We start from the raw sequence: 17,902 nt of genomic DNA, 5'->3' as shown, positions 1-17,902 counted from the left end.
CTGTTGGAAATGAAGCATGTGACCTGAGGTGGACTTGGGTCTCAGCTAACTCAGTCTAGAGTGCGAACAATCAACATATTTCAGCCCAACGAGCCCTTTGTTTACAGGCTGGACCAGATGCAGGCCTGAGTATTTACAAAGACAAAAGACCCCAAAAAGAGGATCTGAATAGGGGGCCCTCAGGACTGAGCTGGAGTTAATAAAACACCCTGATTATGAAAAATGACAAAGCCTGGGACTACATAAGAGAAAAAGAAGAAAGAGCATAAGATATGATCCATTACAGAGGAGATACTGTGGCAGCATGAGTGTCTCATGAAAAGTGGATCCCAGCTCTCTGAATTGGACAAGCACTATATGGACTGAATTTTGGATGAGAAATACCTTGTTAGACAGGAAAGTAACTTGTTAATAAACATAGACTATAGAGTGCGTGTTATGTTTTTTGTTTACCTGTAACCTTGTTTCCAAACCCTGTTACTTGCTTTTACTGGAATGTTTAATCAAGCTTTGTTAAATAAACTTCAATTTGATTTTACTAGAGACTTGTCTCAGTGCCTTGTGCTAAGGAAAGTGTTGAACTGAGCTGAAGCCAGTTAACGGGAAGGAGGAGCCAGTTAACATGGAGGCATTCGATCGGTGTACGTTGTGGGTGTCCAGAAGACGAGGGACTGGGCACTGTAATGAAATAAAATGGGGGCATGTAAATTGGTAGCCTGCAATTTACAGGGCTTGTGGTAGGATACTGGGCTGAGTGGGGTGTACACAGTGCTTGTGTTGCTTGCAGTTGGTAGTTATAGGCGAACATCCGCCAGTGGGCACAGATGAGATTACGTCACACTTTAAGTGGTAGTGATTTACTCTGAACATTTTGGTTAACCTCGGAAAGTCAGCCCCACAGTCTATTCTGTGGAGAAAGAAATCTTGCTCCCCAATGGACCAATAGGGGAAGAACTCCACAAGGCGTTCTCACAGAGATTTCAGGGGTAGCATAAACAGTATTTTGGCTTTGCTCTGACTCCTCCCCACAGTCCTTCATACCACACATACTCTTCTGTAATTTGCTAATCTTGTGTATTGGACTAGCTTTGGGTTGTAAACTGATAGACCAGCACATCAAGGACTTAATCTAAAGGCCATTGCCGTCCATGGGAGTCTTTTCATTTACTTCAGTGGTCTTTGGATTAGCCCTTAAGTAGGAGTTTTTCCACTAATGTATGGAATATAGAGACTGATTTTACAGTAAATTGCTGCACTTCTGGGTCGCAAGCATTGGGGGCCATATGTTCCTGAACAGTGCATCATTCACTTTGTAGGCCCAAATGTACATCATTTCTCTCAATTTCATTGATTATTAACTGCACATTATTTATATCAGGCAGAATGTTGAATCTGAGGTTAATGAAATCTTCAAACACGTTTAATTCCCACATAATTTTGAACGTCTTCTGCTGTTGTTCTTCGTTGATCATTTTGAGCATTTGTCCAACCTTTTGAAGGCTTGTCTCCTACATTTAAAGTTTTTGAGAATTAGAGCTGGTGTGTACAGTTCAAGAACAGACTTCAAAGACTAAAAGTCTTTAAACACTATGTTTAGATAGTTTTTCATTTATTGTAGAAAATTTTTTTTAATGCAGTTCATTTTTATACATCTAAATTCCATAAAACAAATCCATAGAAATTAGGATATTGTACGCATGCGGTCTGCATTTTCTTTGTTAATGTTTCTGTTCACAAAAATAACACCACTTTTTTTCCTTGAAAGCCACTAAAGCAGAGGGAGAGCAAAACATGCAACACTGTACACATTTGCATAGTATATTGTACCCAGCATGCCTTGTAGAATGCTACACAAACAGTATCTATATAAGTAAAAATAGGAAGGGGCAAATCAGCAACAAAGAAAATATAAATTTGTACTCTTTTGGTTTAATAAAGGCAATAATTTTCTCTACCATAATTAGCCTGAACTGGCCTCCATTGATGCAAGAGGGAAAGCTCCCTGCAATGTCAGTGGACACAGGTTTGGCCAATAATCAGAGACTGACTGGGAGGTAAATAGCCCAAGGTCCATTGTTCAGAGTTTGGATGATTGTTTTCACCACATTATTTACCATATGTATTTTTAGTGCACATACAGAATTTTATTTGGCTTGATTCTCCTCCTACACTGTTATTACACTAATGCAACACCATTGACTTCACCAGTGTACATGGGAGAAGAATCAGGCCTATTTCAAATGTATACATATTTTAGGGCTGAGCATGCATTCCTTGCATATATAAAACTCCCGGTGATTTCACTGGAAGTTTTAGGTGGGCTAGTAAGGACCCTTTAGTAGCTTTTACATATTTCAACCCCTCTCCCCAATAGCATAATAGTATGCAATGGCAAAAATGCTTTTATAGCCCCAGGATGTCATTTTGTTTGAGATATTTTCATTTTCATTACAGACCTTGGACTACAAATACGATTAGTGGTATAATCTTCAGTCATTTATGCCAAAAAATTATAAATGAGCACTAATTAAGATCTTACTTATAGTCATAGGATTTCAAAATTTGGGAGCAGAAATAGGAGAAATGAATATAACAAATTTTCTAATTTTAAAAGACTGTTTTTTTACTGAGTTAACATTGAAGAAGGATAAAATTTCATGGAAAAATCAAATTACATATGCAAATTGCAAGGCTGTAAAATAAATTGCTGGAGAAGTTTCAGGCAGCAAGTTAAAATGATGGAAAATGCAATAAATCCACTGAAACTGGATCAACAACGTACCTACTTTTTCAAAAATGCAATGGCAAATGTAACATGGATTTCTTGTAAATTTGTGCTATTATAAATGTGCTTTTTTTCCTTGCTCTATTTTTTATATTATTGGCAAAAAATATATATACTATAATTTTGTACTGTACAATATAATTTCTTGCTACATTACTTTATTTTCTAGTAGTAATACAGAGTAGAAGTAATAACAAAGGGTTATTTTAGCAATAGAATGCTCTCTTTTTTAATAATGTCCCAGAAAATATTTGTAAGGCATATGATAAACAGTATGCAACACTGTAGGCCAGAACTTGCAAATGCTTATTACTAGACTTAACATTAATAAGCCTTATGGTCAGTAAGCAGTAAGCATTTTCAGGATCCAGCCCTAGAAAGTACAAACAGTAGCTCATTGCTTAAAAATTGTAGTGGCAGTACCAAAAAGGCAAGTCTACTGTGAAGCAGCACTAAGACCAAGCCAAAAGGTGTCAATGGTTGCTCTCACCTTGGCCACCATAATTTCAAAGGAAATAGCTACTAGATGTACCTAAAAAGAATTATAAACTCTTTAAGTTTATTATTATCATTATTATTTCTATCTTCTCCCAAAACACTTCGCTTGGATCACAGGAATTGAAGAAAGGAGGAAGTTTCTCTAGAAGTATACATAAGTATATTCCACAAATCAGAAAAATATGTTTGCCTCCATTATTTATAACAAACTTTTGATCCTAGGTAGAGTTTACAGCCCTTTGTCCAAATTCATTCATTTAGATATTTTCTATGATATTATCAAAATGTACCATTCTTTTTCTATATAGCGTATGTTGGGCTTAAATAATCATAGAACAAGACTAATATGGATGATTGCTCTTCAAAGGTTGCATTCCCTTTTGGCAATAAAGTATAGAGATAGCAGGAGATAGCTTTCACCAAATTTGGACTTGGCTAGGTAACTGTATTTTGTAGCCCCATTATTATCAGTTGAACTACTATTTAAAAGCATGAGAGATTACTGGGGCAAAATAGATTATAGCTGAATCCATTTATCCAAACTAATCATGCAAGTTGGGAAACAACCCAATTTTCAAACAACGTAATGGATCAGAGGAGTTTGCATAAATCTGATTCTACTGTACACAATTTTGCATCCAACTTTTCATTCACCAGTCAGGATGTGTACTCTGCTTTTAAAAAATTCATGAACAACATGGAGTCACGGCAAGGTTTCATGACTGCTGAATCCAGAAATCAATATATGAGCAAGGGATAAATTTAATTTATTTCTATATAAAGCAAATGGACTGATCAAATAGCCAGCTGCCCTAGCTTACTCAAGTAACTATACAATAAGATATTGTGACTATGAAGTGTGTGCTTCTGAGAATGATACATAGGAACATTAGTGAAGGCTGTGAACCCCAGGGAAGTTCAAAGAATGTGGAATTGAGACCAAGGTGAATTCTGAAGATTTGTCTGAAACTGAACTGAACTTGAAGTTATGGACCTGTGCACCCCCTATGGAAACTACCATTATTTATAGAAGCAGGTAGCTTGTGGCACAGAAAAGAACTGCCATAAGCACTCACTTTCCAGTAGTTTCTTGTTCTTAAAATTACTTTCCTCCCTACTTGCAATCTTTATTCTCACAAACACTAGCTTAAAAAGCAAGGAGCAAAGAAAGGATGAAATACCCAAACATAAGTTGTAAAAGGAGCTTTAAAACCTGGGGGAAAATATAGGGTACGTCTACACTACAAACCTAATTCGACCTATATTAGGTCAACTTACAGCCACCACAGTAATTACTGCTGTTGTGCATGTCCCCACTAACCTCCTTAGGTCGGTGGTGCGTGTCCTCACCAGGAGCACTTCCACCAACCTAGCGGGGCAGTGTGGGGAGCTGAAAGCCCAGTCTCTCAGCTCCGTTAGCAGCTCCCTGCCAGAAGCTTGGCTGGCCCACAAGCTCCTGGGTTCTCCGCAGGCTCCCCTTTCCCTGCTCCTTATTCCCCGCCGGGAGCAGGGGGAAGTCACCCATGTCTTCTTGCTGCCAGGGAGCAGAGTCCATCTGCCCTTCTTATCCCCCTGCTGCCCACTCCGCACTGGAAGCCAGGCAGGCTCCTCGCAAGGAGCGGGCAAGGGGATGCTTGGGCTTCTCACCCTGGCTCCCAGCTGGGAGCAGGGTCCAGCTGCCCAGCTCTCCAGGGGAGCAGGGGCTTTCTTGTCAGTTTCATGGCTCCTGCTGTGAAATTGACAAGACAGTGGATGTAGGGACACAATGTCTACACAGACAGGGCATCACCCTAATTACATGGACTTTATGCCTATGGTGGAGATGGAGTTATTACGTTGGTGTAGTAGGCCACTTACACTGACGAGAGGAAGGCTGTAGTGTAGACACTGACATAAGGAGGTCAACATCAACTGCCTTATGTCAACCTAGCTGTGTAGTGTAGACCAGCCCATAGTCAAGTGTATTTCCACTTGCAGCAAAGCCAACATTAACATTCTGAGTATGATTTATTGGCGTGTTTACTGAAGACATTGGGAATTTTTCTAATCTCAGGTGCTCCTGATTTATATCTGGCTTTATCAGTATAAGTCAGAAATATGGGAGATCAGAATCAGGCTCAATGTTCTCTAACAAAGAGGTAGCATAAATAGCAAAAGCTATTACTACAAAAATTACTCTTGCTTTACTGAACACAAAAATAAGTAGTCAGGGTGCAACTTCCACTGACTTCAATGGGAAACTAACTTCTGAGGGCAAAATCTAGGTCCTAGGGTCAAAATGTACATGGATTTCTAAGCAGTGATCCACTAAACTCAACAGAAAGTTTTGTTTAGAAAATGATGGCATGATATGGCCCACAGTGTATAAGTTAAAATTACTTCAAAACAGCTTTAGTTATCTTCTTTTTTTTAAACAATAATTTCCTAATATATTGTATCAGTCAGAAAATGTACCCAATTTACAACTGCCTGTCACATGGGGAAAATGTTCAACTACATAAATAGCAAAAGAGATGAAAAAAATTCTGTAAAATTAAAAAATAATAATTCAAGATTGAGGGTAACAATTACAATTCTTATAAATATGCGCCATATTTTAAAATTAATTTGTTCTTCAATTATAGTCAGGCAAATGAATGCATTGAAGCATACTGTCTTTAAATGATCATGTCACTGAGATTGTCATATCAGCATAGTCTATCAGTGCCTAAATTATCATTAACCCCAAAAGTCTTAAATAAAAACCTATAAAAATAACAAAGAACCATCAACATTTTATAAACATTTCTAAATAAATACTTGTGTATATACTGGAGCGTAGCAGTAGAACCCTGATCGTTACTATAATCAGGTTATAATAATCATGAGAAATTATAGCAGGATTGGAAAATTAGTCTTATTCCTACTCATTCAGGACTACATTAATTTCACATCTTCACATAAAGCCATTGCATAAAAAAACCACACAAGATGGCTGGCTAACATTGTAGAAGTGCTAATACATGGTTTATACTATGAATTTAAATGGCCTTAATCAGCATTGTAGCTCTTATTATTTTTCTTGTTTCTTAAAAAATATTTTTAAAAGAAAGATTCCCAATAGCATTTACTCACAATGAAATGTATTCTTGTCAGTATTTTATATAAATGTATACTTTCAGAGTATATCTCCCTGCAAAACAAAAGCAAAACAAAACAAGCAAACTTTGATGATATTTAAGTATTGGAATGAGGGGGTATAAATCATACAAAAAAGGAAGGTAAACTTAAAATAAACCTGCAAAATTAAGGTAAACATTAATAATTTTCCTTCAAGACATATACATGACTCCTTTCAACAGGTTATTTTCATAAGAATGTTAAACAAAAGTGGTTTTGGCACTTCAGACAATGCAGCAGGTGGATTTTGTGCATGTGTGTTCTGGGGATCTTTCCCGTTACTAGCATGACATGGAAGACTTTAAAACAAGGCTCCAAAAGGCTTTAAAAATAAATGACATTTTTGTCTCTGAAATGATAAAGCAATAATCTCATTTACTAGAAAATGTGGTGTTGCCGCTACCTGTCATAAAATGCAAATATCTTCAAGCAGTTAATGATTTGATTCCTAATCCTACTACAGAATAAAGATAAATAGCTGTCTAATCTAGGTTTATACATTTCAGTGCATTCTTTGCAATTAATACTTTAATGCACACAAAAAGAAACTGTCAAAGCTTATAGAAAAATGTTTTGCCTAATACCTTTTGTTTCATGCAGATGTGTGCTGTACATGTAACAAAGACTTGTAAATGTTATTGAAGAATGTTCCACTGTGCTATAGCATAAAATATTAGAAATGGCAGCATATGCCCCCACTATGGGGGCTGATCCTGCATTAGTTCCTCAGACCAAACTCCCATTGAGATCAATAGTAGTTTAACCTGAAAAAAGACAGCAGGAATTGACCCTATATGTTAATTCTTAACTTTATTACTCCAATGGATGCAAGTATTTTATGTTTTAGTTGTTGACAATTGGCCCAACTGAATCATCTAGTGACTGATCATTAAAGGCGTCTTTTATGCAGTAAACCTGTCCAAAAAGCCAGAGTTGCATCCACTATCTTTTGCTACTAGAGACATGTATTATTTTTGGTTGTACCAGATATGCAGTGAATTACATTTCTAGTTGTCATCACCAAGCAGATACTAAGGCTCACTAGTGGGGAAATATATCAAAAGCATCTTTGTTAATTGGTGCAGAAAGTAGAAGACATCATAATGTTCAGGAAATTTGTTTAGTGCTACAGGCTTTTATAGCCTGCCTCTCAAGAGGCTTTGGGAAAGAAAGAGAAAAATATAAAAACTTAATTATTTTCATTTTCAAAAAATAGTTTTGACATGAACCAGCATAAAATGATATTTTTCACATAGTTCTGTCAATTTTAGAAAATGCATGCAGTGTCTGGGGTGTTTTAGAAAGAGTCTATGCTTAAAGACACCGGTGTGTTGTATAAAATGATCAATTACAATAATTATTTCAATCATATTGGATCTAAGGCTTCAATGATAATGTAAGATATAAGGTCTAACTACATAAATGTATCCATTAAAAAAACTGAAGAGTCAGTAGGTGAAAAGCAGTGTTCATTAGAAGTAAGGCAGCAAAATCTCCAAAGACTTTATCATAGTTCTTTGAATTAAAAATGTCAGCTCTATAATTTTACCATTAGCAGACCTTCTCTGGTACTCTAGTCTGTTTTTATTGCAAGCTGTATCTTTCGGAACCTTTGTTTTATAAGTTACTGGCGTGATGAAAAAAAAGTCTGCTTTTATCAATAAAATTTACATGATGTGGTTATGGAGGGTTCTTGTGCGATTCTGGAATTTTCAGACATTCAAAGAGGGAGACTGAAAAATGTAATGTGAAGGTACTCAATTGTGTGGGAATGTAAATACAGTACATGCTGTACATGTGTGGTTGGGAGAATGGATCAATTTCCATTTGACAAGGCAGAACATTGAGAATGGGAGAAAAAGTATCACATCTCTACTGTTTGATAGTGGATTTTGTGATGATGAACCAAAGAAAGAACAGACATGTATTCTCACACTCTTCATTCCTGCTTGGCTTGGATTTGTTCATACTCCCACTAGTCTCTTCCATGTTGCTGAAGTTCATATCATCATTGCTGACCACAAAAGTATCAGTACTGACTAAACAAAAGAAAAAAAATTGCTGCAATGTATGTATCAGGAGAAAAAATAAAAAAAAATTCAAACAGGAAAGTACTTTGTAACGGCTGCATTAATTTGTGATATTTGGCACTACAGATAGTTTACATTTGGTTAGTCTGAAAAAGCCATTCAGGAAAAGTGAATACACATTAAAATGTTTTTATTCTAACCTTGAGTGTAAATTTAGCTTCCAGCAAACAAATACTGTAGCTGATTTTTGGCTGATAGTGGTTAATTTTCTATTTCTTCATCTGCATTTTTTTTTCAATTGATTGCAACTTGTTCAAGTTGACTTTCCAGTCAGTTCACCCAAATTCCAACAAGAATTGGTTTATAAATTGGTTCCAACTGGAACTGGTCATTTGGAATTTCCAGCACAGGAAATTGTTTTATATGTGCCTTGATAAGTACCCTAAATTACAAACTGATGTGTTGAATATCTAACAAGGAGAAAAGGTACTGCTATAAATGCAAATGATGTGCTAAAAAAAAATCCAATATGATTGGGCAAGCTAATTTCCTCCTAAACATCAGGGCATGGTGAATTTCTTCCTTCTCCCTTTTTTAAAGCATCAAATGACAGCAGCTTGTAACTACAGTAAAACCGTGTTACACCTGCTAAATTAAGATGATTTGTTTTTCCTAGCTATGTTATGGCAAGTTGTCAACTAATGAATACTATTTTCCCCCAGGTTCTTAAACTCAAAGCCTATGTCGTGAATCATGGCTATATCCTCCAGGCGATCCTCGGTTCCTATGGGGTTTGTAAGTGTCCTGGTAAGTGTCAGAGTACTCTTCTTCCACAAGTGGGTAATGATCTCGGCTGTGTTGGGAACTGGAAGACAAGCGGTTCCTGCTCTTCCGAGCCCTTTCATTGTGATAATTTTCATCAGAGGTCATTAGGCTTCTTCGTTCAACTGGAGAGTTCTCAGTAGAGTGGTTGCTATGTCTCATACGCTGACTCTAAAAATGTAAAGAATGTAAGGATTAATACAGATACAATTTTATTTCACCTCTTGTAAGTTAGTTGTGAGCCTCAGTTTGAGGTCCTTCAGAATCTATCCACGTTTGTAATTCCTTTTTAATAGTAAAATTTATTTGCGATGGGAGATGGATGTGAGAATAGTCTGATTCCCGAAACTGGTAGGAGACCAAACACAGCATAATACAATGTATTTTTATGATATTTTTATATGCAATCTTATAAAATTTTACAGAGCACTTTTAGTAAGAAGTGACTAGTAGATCGATTCAGAACACACTGCATTTATCAGTTCTTCTCCCCAATCATGAACATAACATTCATATTTCTATTTTGATTCCTTTTAGAAATTTGTGATGGATCAGTGTGTTTTGCAGAAACTATGAAAAGGAGTTTTTGAATTTTCCAAAAGGTGAACCTCATTATGCATTATTTAAAGGTTTTTAAACTATGAGCTAATAGTGTATAACCAAATACTCTACAGGAAGGATAGCTGAAGTAGTTAGATGTTAAGTGACTTTTATAACTAAAACATAATAAATATTTCAAATAACTTGCACAGAAACTCCTTGACCAAACCATTTACCAAGTAGGGATTTGGCCTTTGTTGTCCTTATGTTTCCATAGTGATTGGTTAACATCTAACCATGTGTGGTCACAAGATCAAAATTAGTTCACATTATTGCCTCTAAACTGATGCAATGAGGCAATAATCCATATTGAGAGAACAACATTCCATCCAATGTCATCAGACATGGTCCATTATTACCACTGTTATTCTCTCATGTCTCCGCACAACCATCTTTAACAGAAATTCAAAAGGTTGATCAAGCACCAACTTAGCTGACTCTTCTTTCTCTCACCATTTTGTACTCAATAGCCTTTTTCTGATCCAAAGGCGAATAGTAAAATGCTACTAGTACCGTATATACTCGATCATAAACCGGTTCGTTTATAAGCCGACCCCCCCCAAAATGGATAAGTAAAAATGGAAATTTTTTATAACCCCTTCATAAGCCAACCCTGTAATTCAGGGGTCAGCAAACTTTGGCTCCCGGGCCATCAGGATAAGCCGCTGGGGGGCCGAGATGGTTTGTTTACCTTGAGCGTCCGCAGGCACGAAAGTAAACCTAAGTAAACAAAGTGTCCCGGCGCCAGCTGCTTACCTTGACAGGCCGTGACAGCAACTGGTGAGGAAAAGCTGGGAGTCAGGGGAGTAACCCCTGTGACCACCCCCCACATGACCCCACCTCTAGCCCAGGACCCCCACACTCTCCCTATGCCATCCCTTCCCATCTTCTCTGGGGAGGGCCAGGGGAGGGTGTCTCTGACCTGGCTGGAGCTGCTCCTGCAGGCTGGGCAGCGCGGTTGCAGCCTGCTCCGGCAGGCCAGACCGGGCAGCACGGCCACAGCATGTTCCAGCAGGCTGGGCTGGGCGGGGCGGCCGCAACCTGCTCTGGGGGGTGGGGCCGAGCGGCACAGCTGCAGCCTGCCAGCCCCAGAGCTGCAGCTGCTTCGGAGGCTGGGGGGAAAGCAGCGTAGCCAGAAGCAGAGAGACTCTGGCCCAGCCTCTTCCCTTCTGGCTCTGCTGGCTGTGCTGCCTCTCCTTGCTCCCTCTGTTGGGGGGGAGGGGCTGTGTCCCACCTCTTCCTCTCTATACCCGTTCATAAGCCGACCCCGTCCTCTGGTGCTTCCTTTTTTACTAAAAAAATTCTGCTTATGAACAAGTAAATACGGTATGTTTGTATTCTTATGATCTGAGATTTGTATCCATACGGATTCTACTGTATGGTCCTCTCAACTCAGAAGTTTTCTCTATTCTATGTAATCTTTCTGGTATAGTTCTACTTTTCACCTCTATGACCTAATCTGTTATAATTCTCTAATTCATAGCCAAGTATTATGTTATCCCAAAGATTTTTGTCATTCCATGTTGTTTCAAAATATCTATTATGGCAAGGTCCTCCTCCAAGCTCATAGTTTTTATTTTTGTTTAATATGTCTTTTTATTTTTGGTTAATATGTCTTCTTATTTAACTCTTTGGTCTAACATCTACAACATCTCTGCAATTGATCTCTGTGAATGCAACTTGTCCCTCCCCCAGTTATTTTGTAATATATGCTCTTTCCTTTACTGCAGTGTTTCCCAAACTTGAGACGCCGCTTGTGTAGGGAAAGCCCCTGCCGGGCCGGGCCAGTTTGTTTACCTGTCCCGTCCACGGGACTTTCCCTACACAAGTGGCATCCCAAGTTTGGGAAACACTGCTTTACTGGATACAGAGATATCTTTGTATTACTGGCTTGATTTTGTAGTTACTCTGATCTCAATCTCTTCACCTGGGTGTGGAACATATTTAATGTGAGTTAATATTTGTAGGTGTTGTACAAAAGATACAGTCTTACATTATGAGATAAGAAGTTATCATAACCCATATCTGGCCTCACTTGAACTGCTGGGTTCAAAACTGAGTCCTGCAGAGATAAAAACATTGAGCTTCCACCACTCGAGCCAAAGGGCATAAGTCTATTAACTGGAACTTGCAGACTTCAGCCTTGTATGTGGATCAGCCATTAGAGGGTGACAAATCTCTACACACTCAACGTGTGTTGCAACTGCATATGATTAATATGCTCAATTTGAATTTTACATATTTCTAAGTTGCATTGCATCTTGAATCTTGAGCCTCAGACTGGCACAGTTTATATATACCAGTATATAAAATATAAACAAGTTTATTATTAAAGTTGTGTGTGCACTCTTCACTTTTGTTTCTCCTGGACTTGAGTGCATAAATGTACACCTGTACTGCATTAACATAGGATTCTGGCTTTTTTTGCATTCGATTTCCTAGTAATTTAAAGGTAGTATAGCTGATAAAGAAAAGGAAAAAAGTCATAAGGGCTTAAAGAACTGTAGTAAATACTTAATGTAGCATAAGCACCTAGGTTGGTTTAATTCCTAAAGTCTGTATAAGTACTTCAATCACCTTATGGTGTCAAACACTTAAACTGATGTAATTCTTCAGATGGCAAATGTCTTGAAAGTGGTGTAAGACATAAGCACTTAAGATAATGTAAGTCCTTAATGTGATACAACTATGTCAACCCAACTTTCTAAATGGTCTGAAACACTTACGTGGCATTGTGAACCAAATCCGGCAATCTTTACTCAGCCATAATAAACTCAGTGGGTATTAAGGGACAATGCATAGACCTTCTGCTGCCCCCCTGCATAGGGGTAATTTTCATCTTCAGTGTAAGTTTTCCCTATGTAAGTGGAGCCACATGTCACAGTCACTATCAGTGCCTAATGACTGGGGAAACAAATACTGGAAAAAAATGCGGTGGATAGCCATAATTCTTCAAATGGATTTGCTTTGGCTATGCCCACAGTCCTTTTGGGTTTGCTTAGGTGAACATTCAAGTGATGGCATTTTACTGATATGAATGGATGGCAAACTGAAATGTTACAGTTAAGTGAACATGGAAACAATATTTTACAATTGTTCATGTGATTACTAATGCCAGAAGTGCTAGTGCACTCATCCAATCAGGGAAAATAATACCACACAATTTATTGGGCCTAACAGAATCAAGCTACCTGGTGAAAAATATGATTACCAAAAACTGTCTATCTGCAGTCAACTGTGCAATTAATCCACAGAGTAATTTTTATATATTTATTGAATAAATTTAAATAATCAATCAATTTGAATGTTGAATCACTTTATTCAGAAATTAGGATCTGCCTCCAAATATTCCATGAGCAGAACAGAGGTTAAATTTTTCAGGTGAATTATGCATTACAAATTATTTGCTCAGCTCTATTGCTGACACATATTAGCAAGTGCACATTCCTCAAAAGTCACACACACATGCAGAACTCTTTCTGAAACTTTCAGAATTAATGAAAAAAATGTTCACTGAATTCCCTCCCGGTCTTGCATCTTCAAACATTCATAACTGTTATTTCAAAAACATTTTTTTCAAACTTAGTAAAGCACGTACTTCTCATTAAGGACTATTTACATGCCACGTTTGAAGTTTCAAAGTTCGCCGTTTTTGAGCTATCCCTGTGGAAAAAAATGGTCAAAATTTTTTTTTCAATGGGAAAAAATGTATTTTATTCACACTCAATGAACTCAAACAGATGAAAGGGATTTTGCTGAAGCTTTACCTTGGGCCAAGCATGGAAAATTTTGGCCCAAAAGATGAATGTTGTGAAAAGTTATGAGCATGTGAAAATGGGGTTATAACAGAATAAGATCTGCAGCCTTAACTATAGTATTTCTTACCAGCATAACTGCTATCATATTTTACATGCTTATTTTCAGTCTGAAAGACTCTTAATTCTAATGGCACTTTCTCACATAAAAAGATGCAATTTTGTTATATAGCTAAAATAGCTTTTGACAGAGTGCCATTTATCTCAGTTTATTCCTCATGCCAAAAGGAGTTATGGGTATTATATTCCCCATTAAAACAAAACTAGTCCGAACACCAGTGCACTCCATTAATAAAATGTTTCTCTGTTGAATAAGTGGGTCTATTTTGCTTTCTTGCTGTTGGTACTTACCAAACAGCAAATAGTAATTAACGAAACAAATACTGGATACAGTTTATAAAACATATTATTCTGTTTTCCTATAATTAATAAAACTGACCTGTACTGGTGACTGGGGGCCAAGATGCATATTCATACCTGTAATCCAGAGATTGCAGTAGGGTATGGTGAAAGTGCAGTCGATCCTAGGTTTCTTCCAAGAAGAGGAGTCATAGGTGTGCTGCTGGTGGTATGTGTAGCACGCCAGTATGCCTCTAGGTATTCTGCCAAATGTTCACACGCATCCTCAAGCTGATTTTCATCCAAAATGACATCAAACATTTCCTGTTCAGAACAAGAAAATGCTAGTTCAGTATTTTTTTTTATGGGCAGCCAAAGAGGGACACCCAAATAACCATAAGTTCATAGAAACGGTGGACTGCAACAGACCTCAATACGCCATCTAGTCTAGTTCCCTGCACTCAAGGCAGCACTAAATAATAACTAGACCATCCCTGGCAGGTGATTGTCCAACCTGTTCTTAAAAATCTCCAATAACGGAGATTCCACAGCCTCCCCAGGTAATTTGCTCCAGTGCTTAACTACCCTTACAGTTAGGAAGTTTTTTTATGTCTAGCCTAAATTTAAGCCCAATACTTCTTGTTCTCCTTAACTATTGAGGACTGGACAATTTACCACCCTCCTTTTTATAACAACATTTTATGTACTTGATGACTGTTATTTCCCCCCTTCCCAGTCTTCTCTTCTCCAGACCAAACAAACTCAGCTTTTTCAATCTTTTCTCATAGGTCATGTTTTCTAGACCTTTAATCATTTTTGTTGCTCTCCTCTGGACTTTCTCCAATTTGTCCGCATCTTTCTCAAAGGTTACTGCCCAGAATTGGACACAATACTCCAACAGAGGCCTCATCAGTGCTGAGCAGAGTAGAATAATTACTTCTCATTTCTAGCTTACAATGCCCCTGCTAATACATCCCAGAATGTTAACTTTTTTTGCAACAGTATTCCATTGTTGGCTCATATTTAGTTTGTGATCCACTATAACCCTCAGATCCTTTTCTGCAGTATTTCTTCCTAGGCAGTCATTTCCCATTCTGTATTTGTGCAATTGATTATTCTTGCGTAAGCATTTGTCCTTATTGACTTTCATTTCATCGTATTTATTTCAGCCCATTTCTCCAGTTTGTCCAGATCATTTTGAATTCTAATTGTAGTTCTGAACTCTGGGGCTGACTCAGATCTCTCTGATAAACAAAATCCTGATTCTGAACTCAGATCCGGAATTGAACTGTGCAGCTGAAGAACATCTCTATTCTAGTTCATACAATTTACAGTTATATTAGCAACGGCATTTCTACTTAGCATAACTGCTAAAGTTCAGGACATACAGCTGTTCAAACATTCACAGCTGGGAATTCTGTCTACAGCACCTACATATGATATGTATGCATTGTCTTAACTGCCTTCATTTATACCTATCTGTCGAAATGGCCCTGTGCCTGTTCTTAAATTGGTGAGGTCTTAGGATTTCTTTTTTTTCCACCAGGAACTCATTCATTGGTGACAGTACTTAAGCACCAGAACAAATACCTCAATACACTACCTCAGACCTGCTGACACTTATATGCCACACAAAGTATATCTATTGTTGAACAGCAAAGGAATGTAGGACACACAGCTCCCGTGACTTTCTGGCTGCCAATAGGTCAGTTTATATGCAGCTAGTGTTTTCATATTCTATCTGCAATGGAAGTGGTTTATAGCTGTACTAGATTAGTGGATTTTTATGAATTGCAAGACAAGCATAATAAAATAAATGCCCGTTTTCTGAAGAAAACGTATTTTCATGAATATTCACAAATTTAGTCCATTGAGAAAATTCAGCATTTTCAGCAGTGAAGTTTTGCACCTGTGTCTTTCCCCTTCACTTTCAATTCAGTGGGAAAATATACCATGGAACTATAGCAGGAATAAAATAAGGACTGCATGGTGCAGGTGTTATAGTGATTGTACAGTAAAAACACACACAAAAACCCACATAATACTCTGCTCCCCCATCCCTTATACACACACATATATATCTAAATAGACATGTAACTCCACAATATATGTGAAGCGGACATCCATATGGTAAATTGTTTCATCTGATGTCTGCCCACTAATCCAGTCCCCACAACTTCCTCTAACTCTTTAACTGCCACTTTAATTTTTTTTAACCAACTTAATAAATGTTTCCTCGTCCTCCCCGCAAAAGGGGAATTAAATCCTCATCTCCTCCAACTCACATACTCCAAACACGAAGACTGCTTGAAACCTAGGATGGGCAAGATTCAGTGCTAATCTAGTGATAGCTTCTCTGTACATAAAAACAATATGATGTTACAGCTAGTTATTCTGCAGCCCTGCAAGACTATATGTGAGCTATAGCTCACTGGCAAGTGTAGATTCCCAGTTTCCAACTGGGAATCACCTTTGCTTCTAGCTCTAGGGGACCTGAGATAATGGAATTTAGTCATGACATATTTAACTGCAGAAAAACTATTTTATGACTGCCCGAGTCATGTACAAATGGACTTATGATAATGAAGGATTAGTGGGTGAAGGACTATGAAAAATGGTCCCAGTAAAAAGCTTTAAAATTCTCTAAACCATTTCTAAAATAGCTTTTTGTACCATCTTTTCATTATACAGAAATCATGCTGGTTTAGTGCAGTCTGAGTGTTCTATTGACACTTGTCTGAGTTTACCTGCAACTCACACGTGGCTTTGCCACTCATGAGTAATTCATCCTTTCAAACAAATGCTGATAAAATCATGTATTCCATTATATCACACACACACACACACACACATACACACACACACACTAAAACAACATTATAAATGTTCCAAAGTCAAGCACTTAAAAGTTAGGAAATGCCAGAATTAAGATTATCTGTACATGCAAGACAAAAGCACACAGTACTTTTGAAAATAATAAGAACATGCAATGTGGTATTTGGACTGTATTGTCTGTGTTTACTACAGGGTCAGTTCTGAGACAGGCTGATTTGAGGAGGTTAAGTAATTTCCATGAAAAGGAAGTTACTCACCTGGTGCAGTAAAAATGGTTCTTTCAGATGTATGTCCCTATGGGTGCTCCACTGTAGCTGTATCTGCGCCTCTGATCAGAGATTTTGGGTAGCAATGTCCATTCAGCCTGCACATGCGCTCTCCCTCCATCCTGGTCTGCCTTGAGTCTAACACTGTGCGGGCAAACCCCCCTCAGTTCCTTCTCTATCCCAGAGCCCCTTATGGAGAACTCCAAAGTAGAGGGGAGAAGGATGGGTTGTGGAGCACCCATAGGGACACACATCTTGAAGAACCATCATGACTGCCCAAGGTGAGTAACTTCCTCTTCTTCTTCGAGTAGTGTCCTTATGGGTGTTCCACTGTAGGGGACTCCTGAGCAGTATCCCCAATGGAGGGCTGGGGCTTTGGAATGGGAGTCTGTAACTACAGAGAACACTGTGGAGCTGAAGATGGCATCAGAGGCCAAATCTCCAGTGATCACATAATGTTCTGCAAAAGTGTTGGAAGGGGGCCAAGTCACTGCTCTGCAGATTTCTGAGATAGGGGCATCTTTAAGGAATGTGACTGAGATAGAAATTGACCTCATGGAGTGCATATGGATTTTGGATGGAGGCAACAGGTTGCACCTTTGATAATAGAGATTAATGCAACCCAAGACCTATTTGGATAATCTTTAAGCCGATATCAATCGCAGAGCCTTTGGATCTTTCCGTGAATGAAAGGAAGAATTTAGGGGACTTCCTGAAGTCCTTAGTCCTGTCCAGTAGAATATTAGTGCTCTT

At 38.1% G+C, this 17,902-nt stretch overlaps 1 protein-coding gene across 5 annotated transcripts in view; it reads right to left on the bottom strand.

Annotated features, from left to right (window-relative positions):
- Nucleotides 1–1,576: 1,576 nt before the first annotated feature.
- CACNB4 (calcium voltage-gated channel auxiliary subunit beta 4) overlaps nucleotides 1,577–17,902 on the bottom strand; it is a 213,617-nt gene continuing 197,291 nt past the window's right edge. For 4 of the 5 annotated variants that reach the window (XM_054044135.1, XM_054044138.1, XM_054044134.1 and 1 more), the window contains 2 exons: nucleotides 14,187–14,372; nucleotides 1,577–9,465 (listed from right to left, as the gene is read on the bottom strand). In XM_054044135.1, coding sequence (XP_053900110.1) covers nucleotides 9,205–9,465; nucleotides 14,187–14,372 — 447 coding nt within the window. In that variant the 3' untranslated portion in view covers nucleotides 1,577–9,204. Of the gene's footprint in view, nucleotides 9,466–13,199; nucleotides 13,558–14,186; nucleotides 14,373–17,902 lie in introns of those variants that run through there. The other variant, XM_054044137.1, reaches the window with a different exon arrangement.

This window comes from Malaclemys terrapin, chromosome 11 (genome assembly GCF_027887155.1).
Source record: "Malaclemys terrapin pileata isolate rMalTer1 chromosome 11, rMalTer1.hap1, whole genome shotgun sequence".
In the NCBI taxonomy this organism is placed as follows: Eukaryota; Metazoa; Chordata; order Testudines; family Emydidae; genus Malaclemys; species Malaclemys terrapin.
This window is presented reverse-complemented; position numbering and strand designations above follow the sequence as displayed.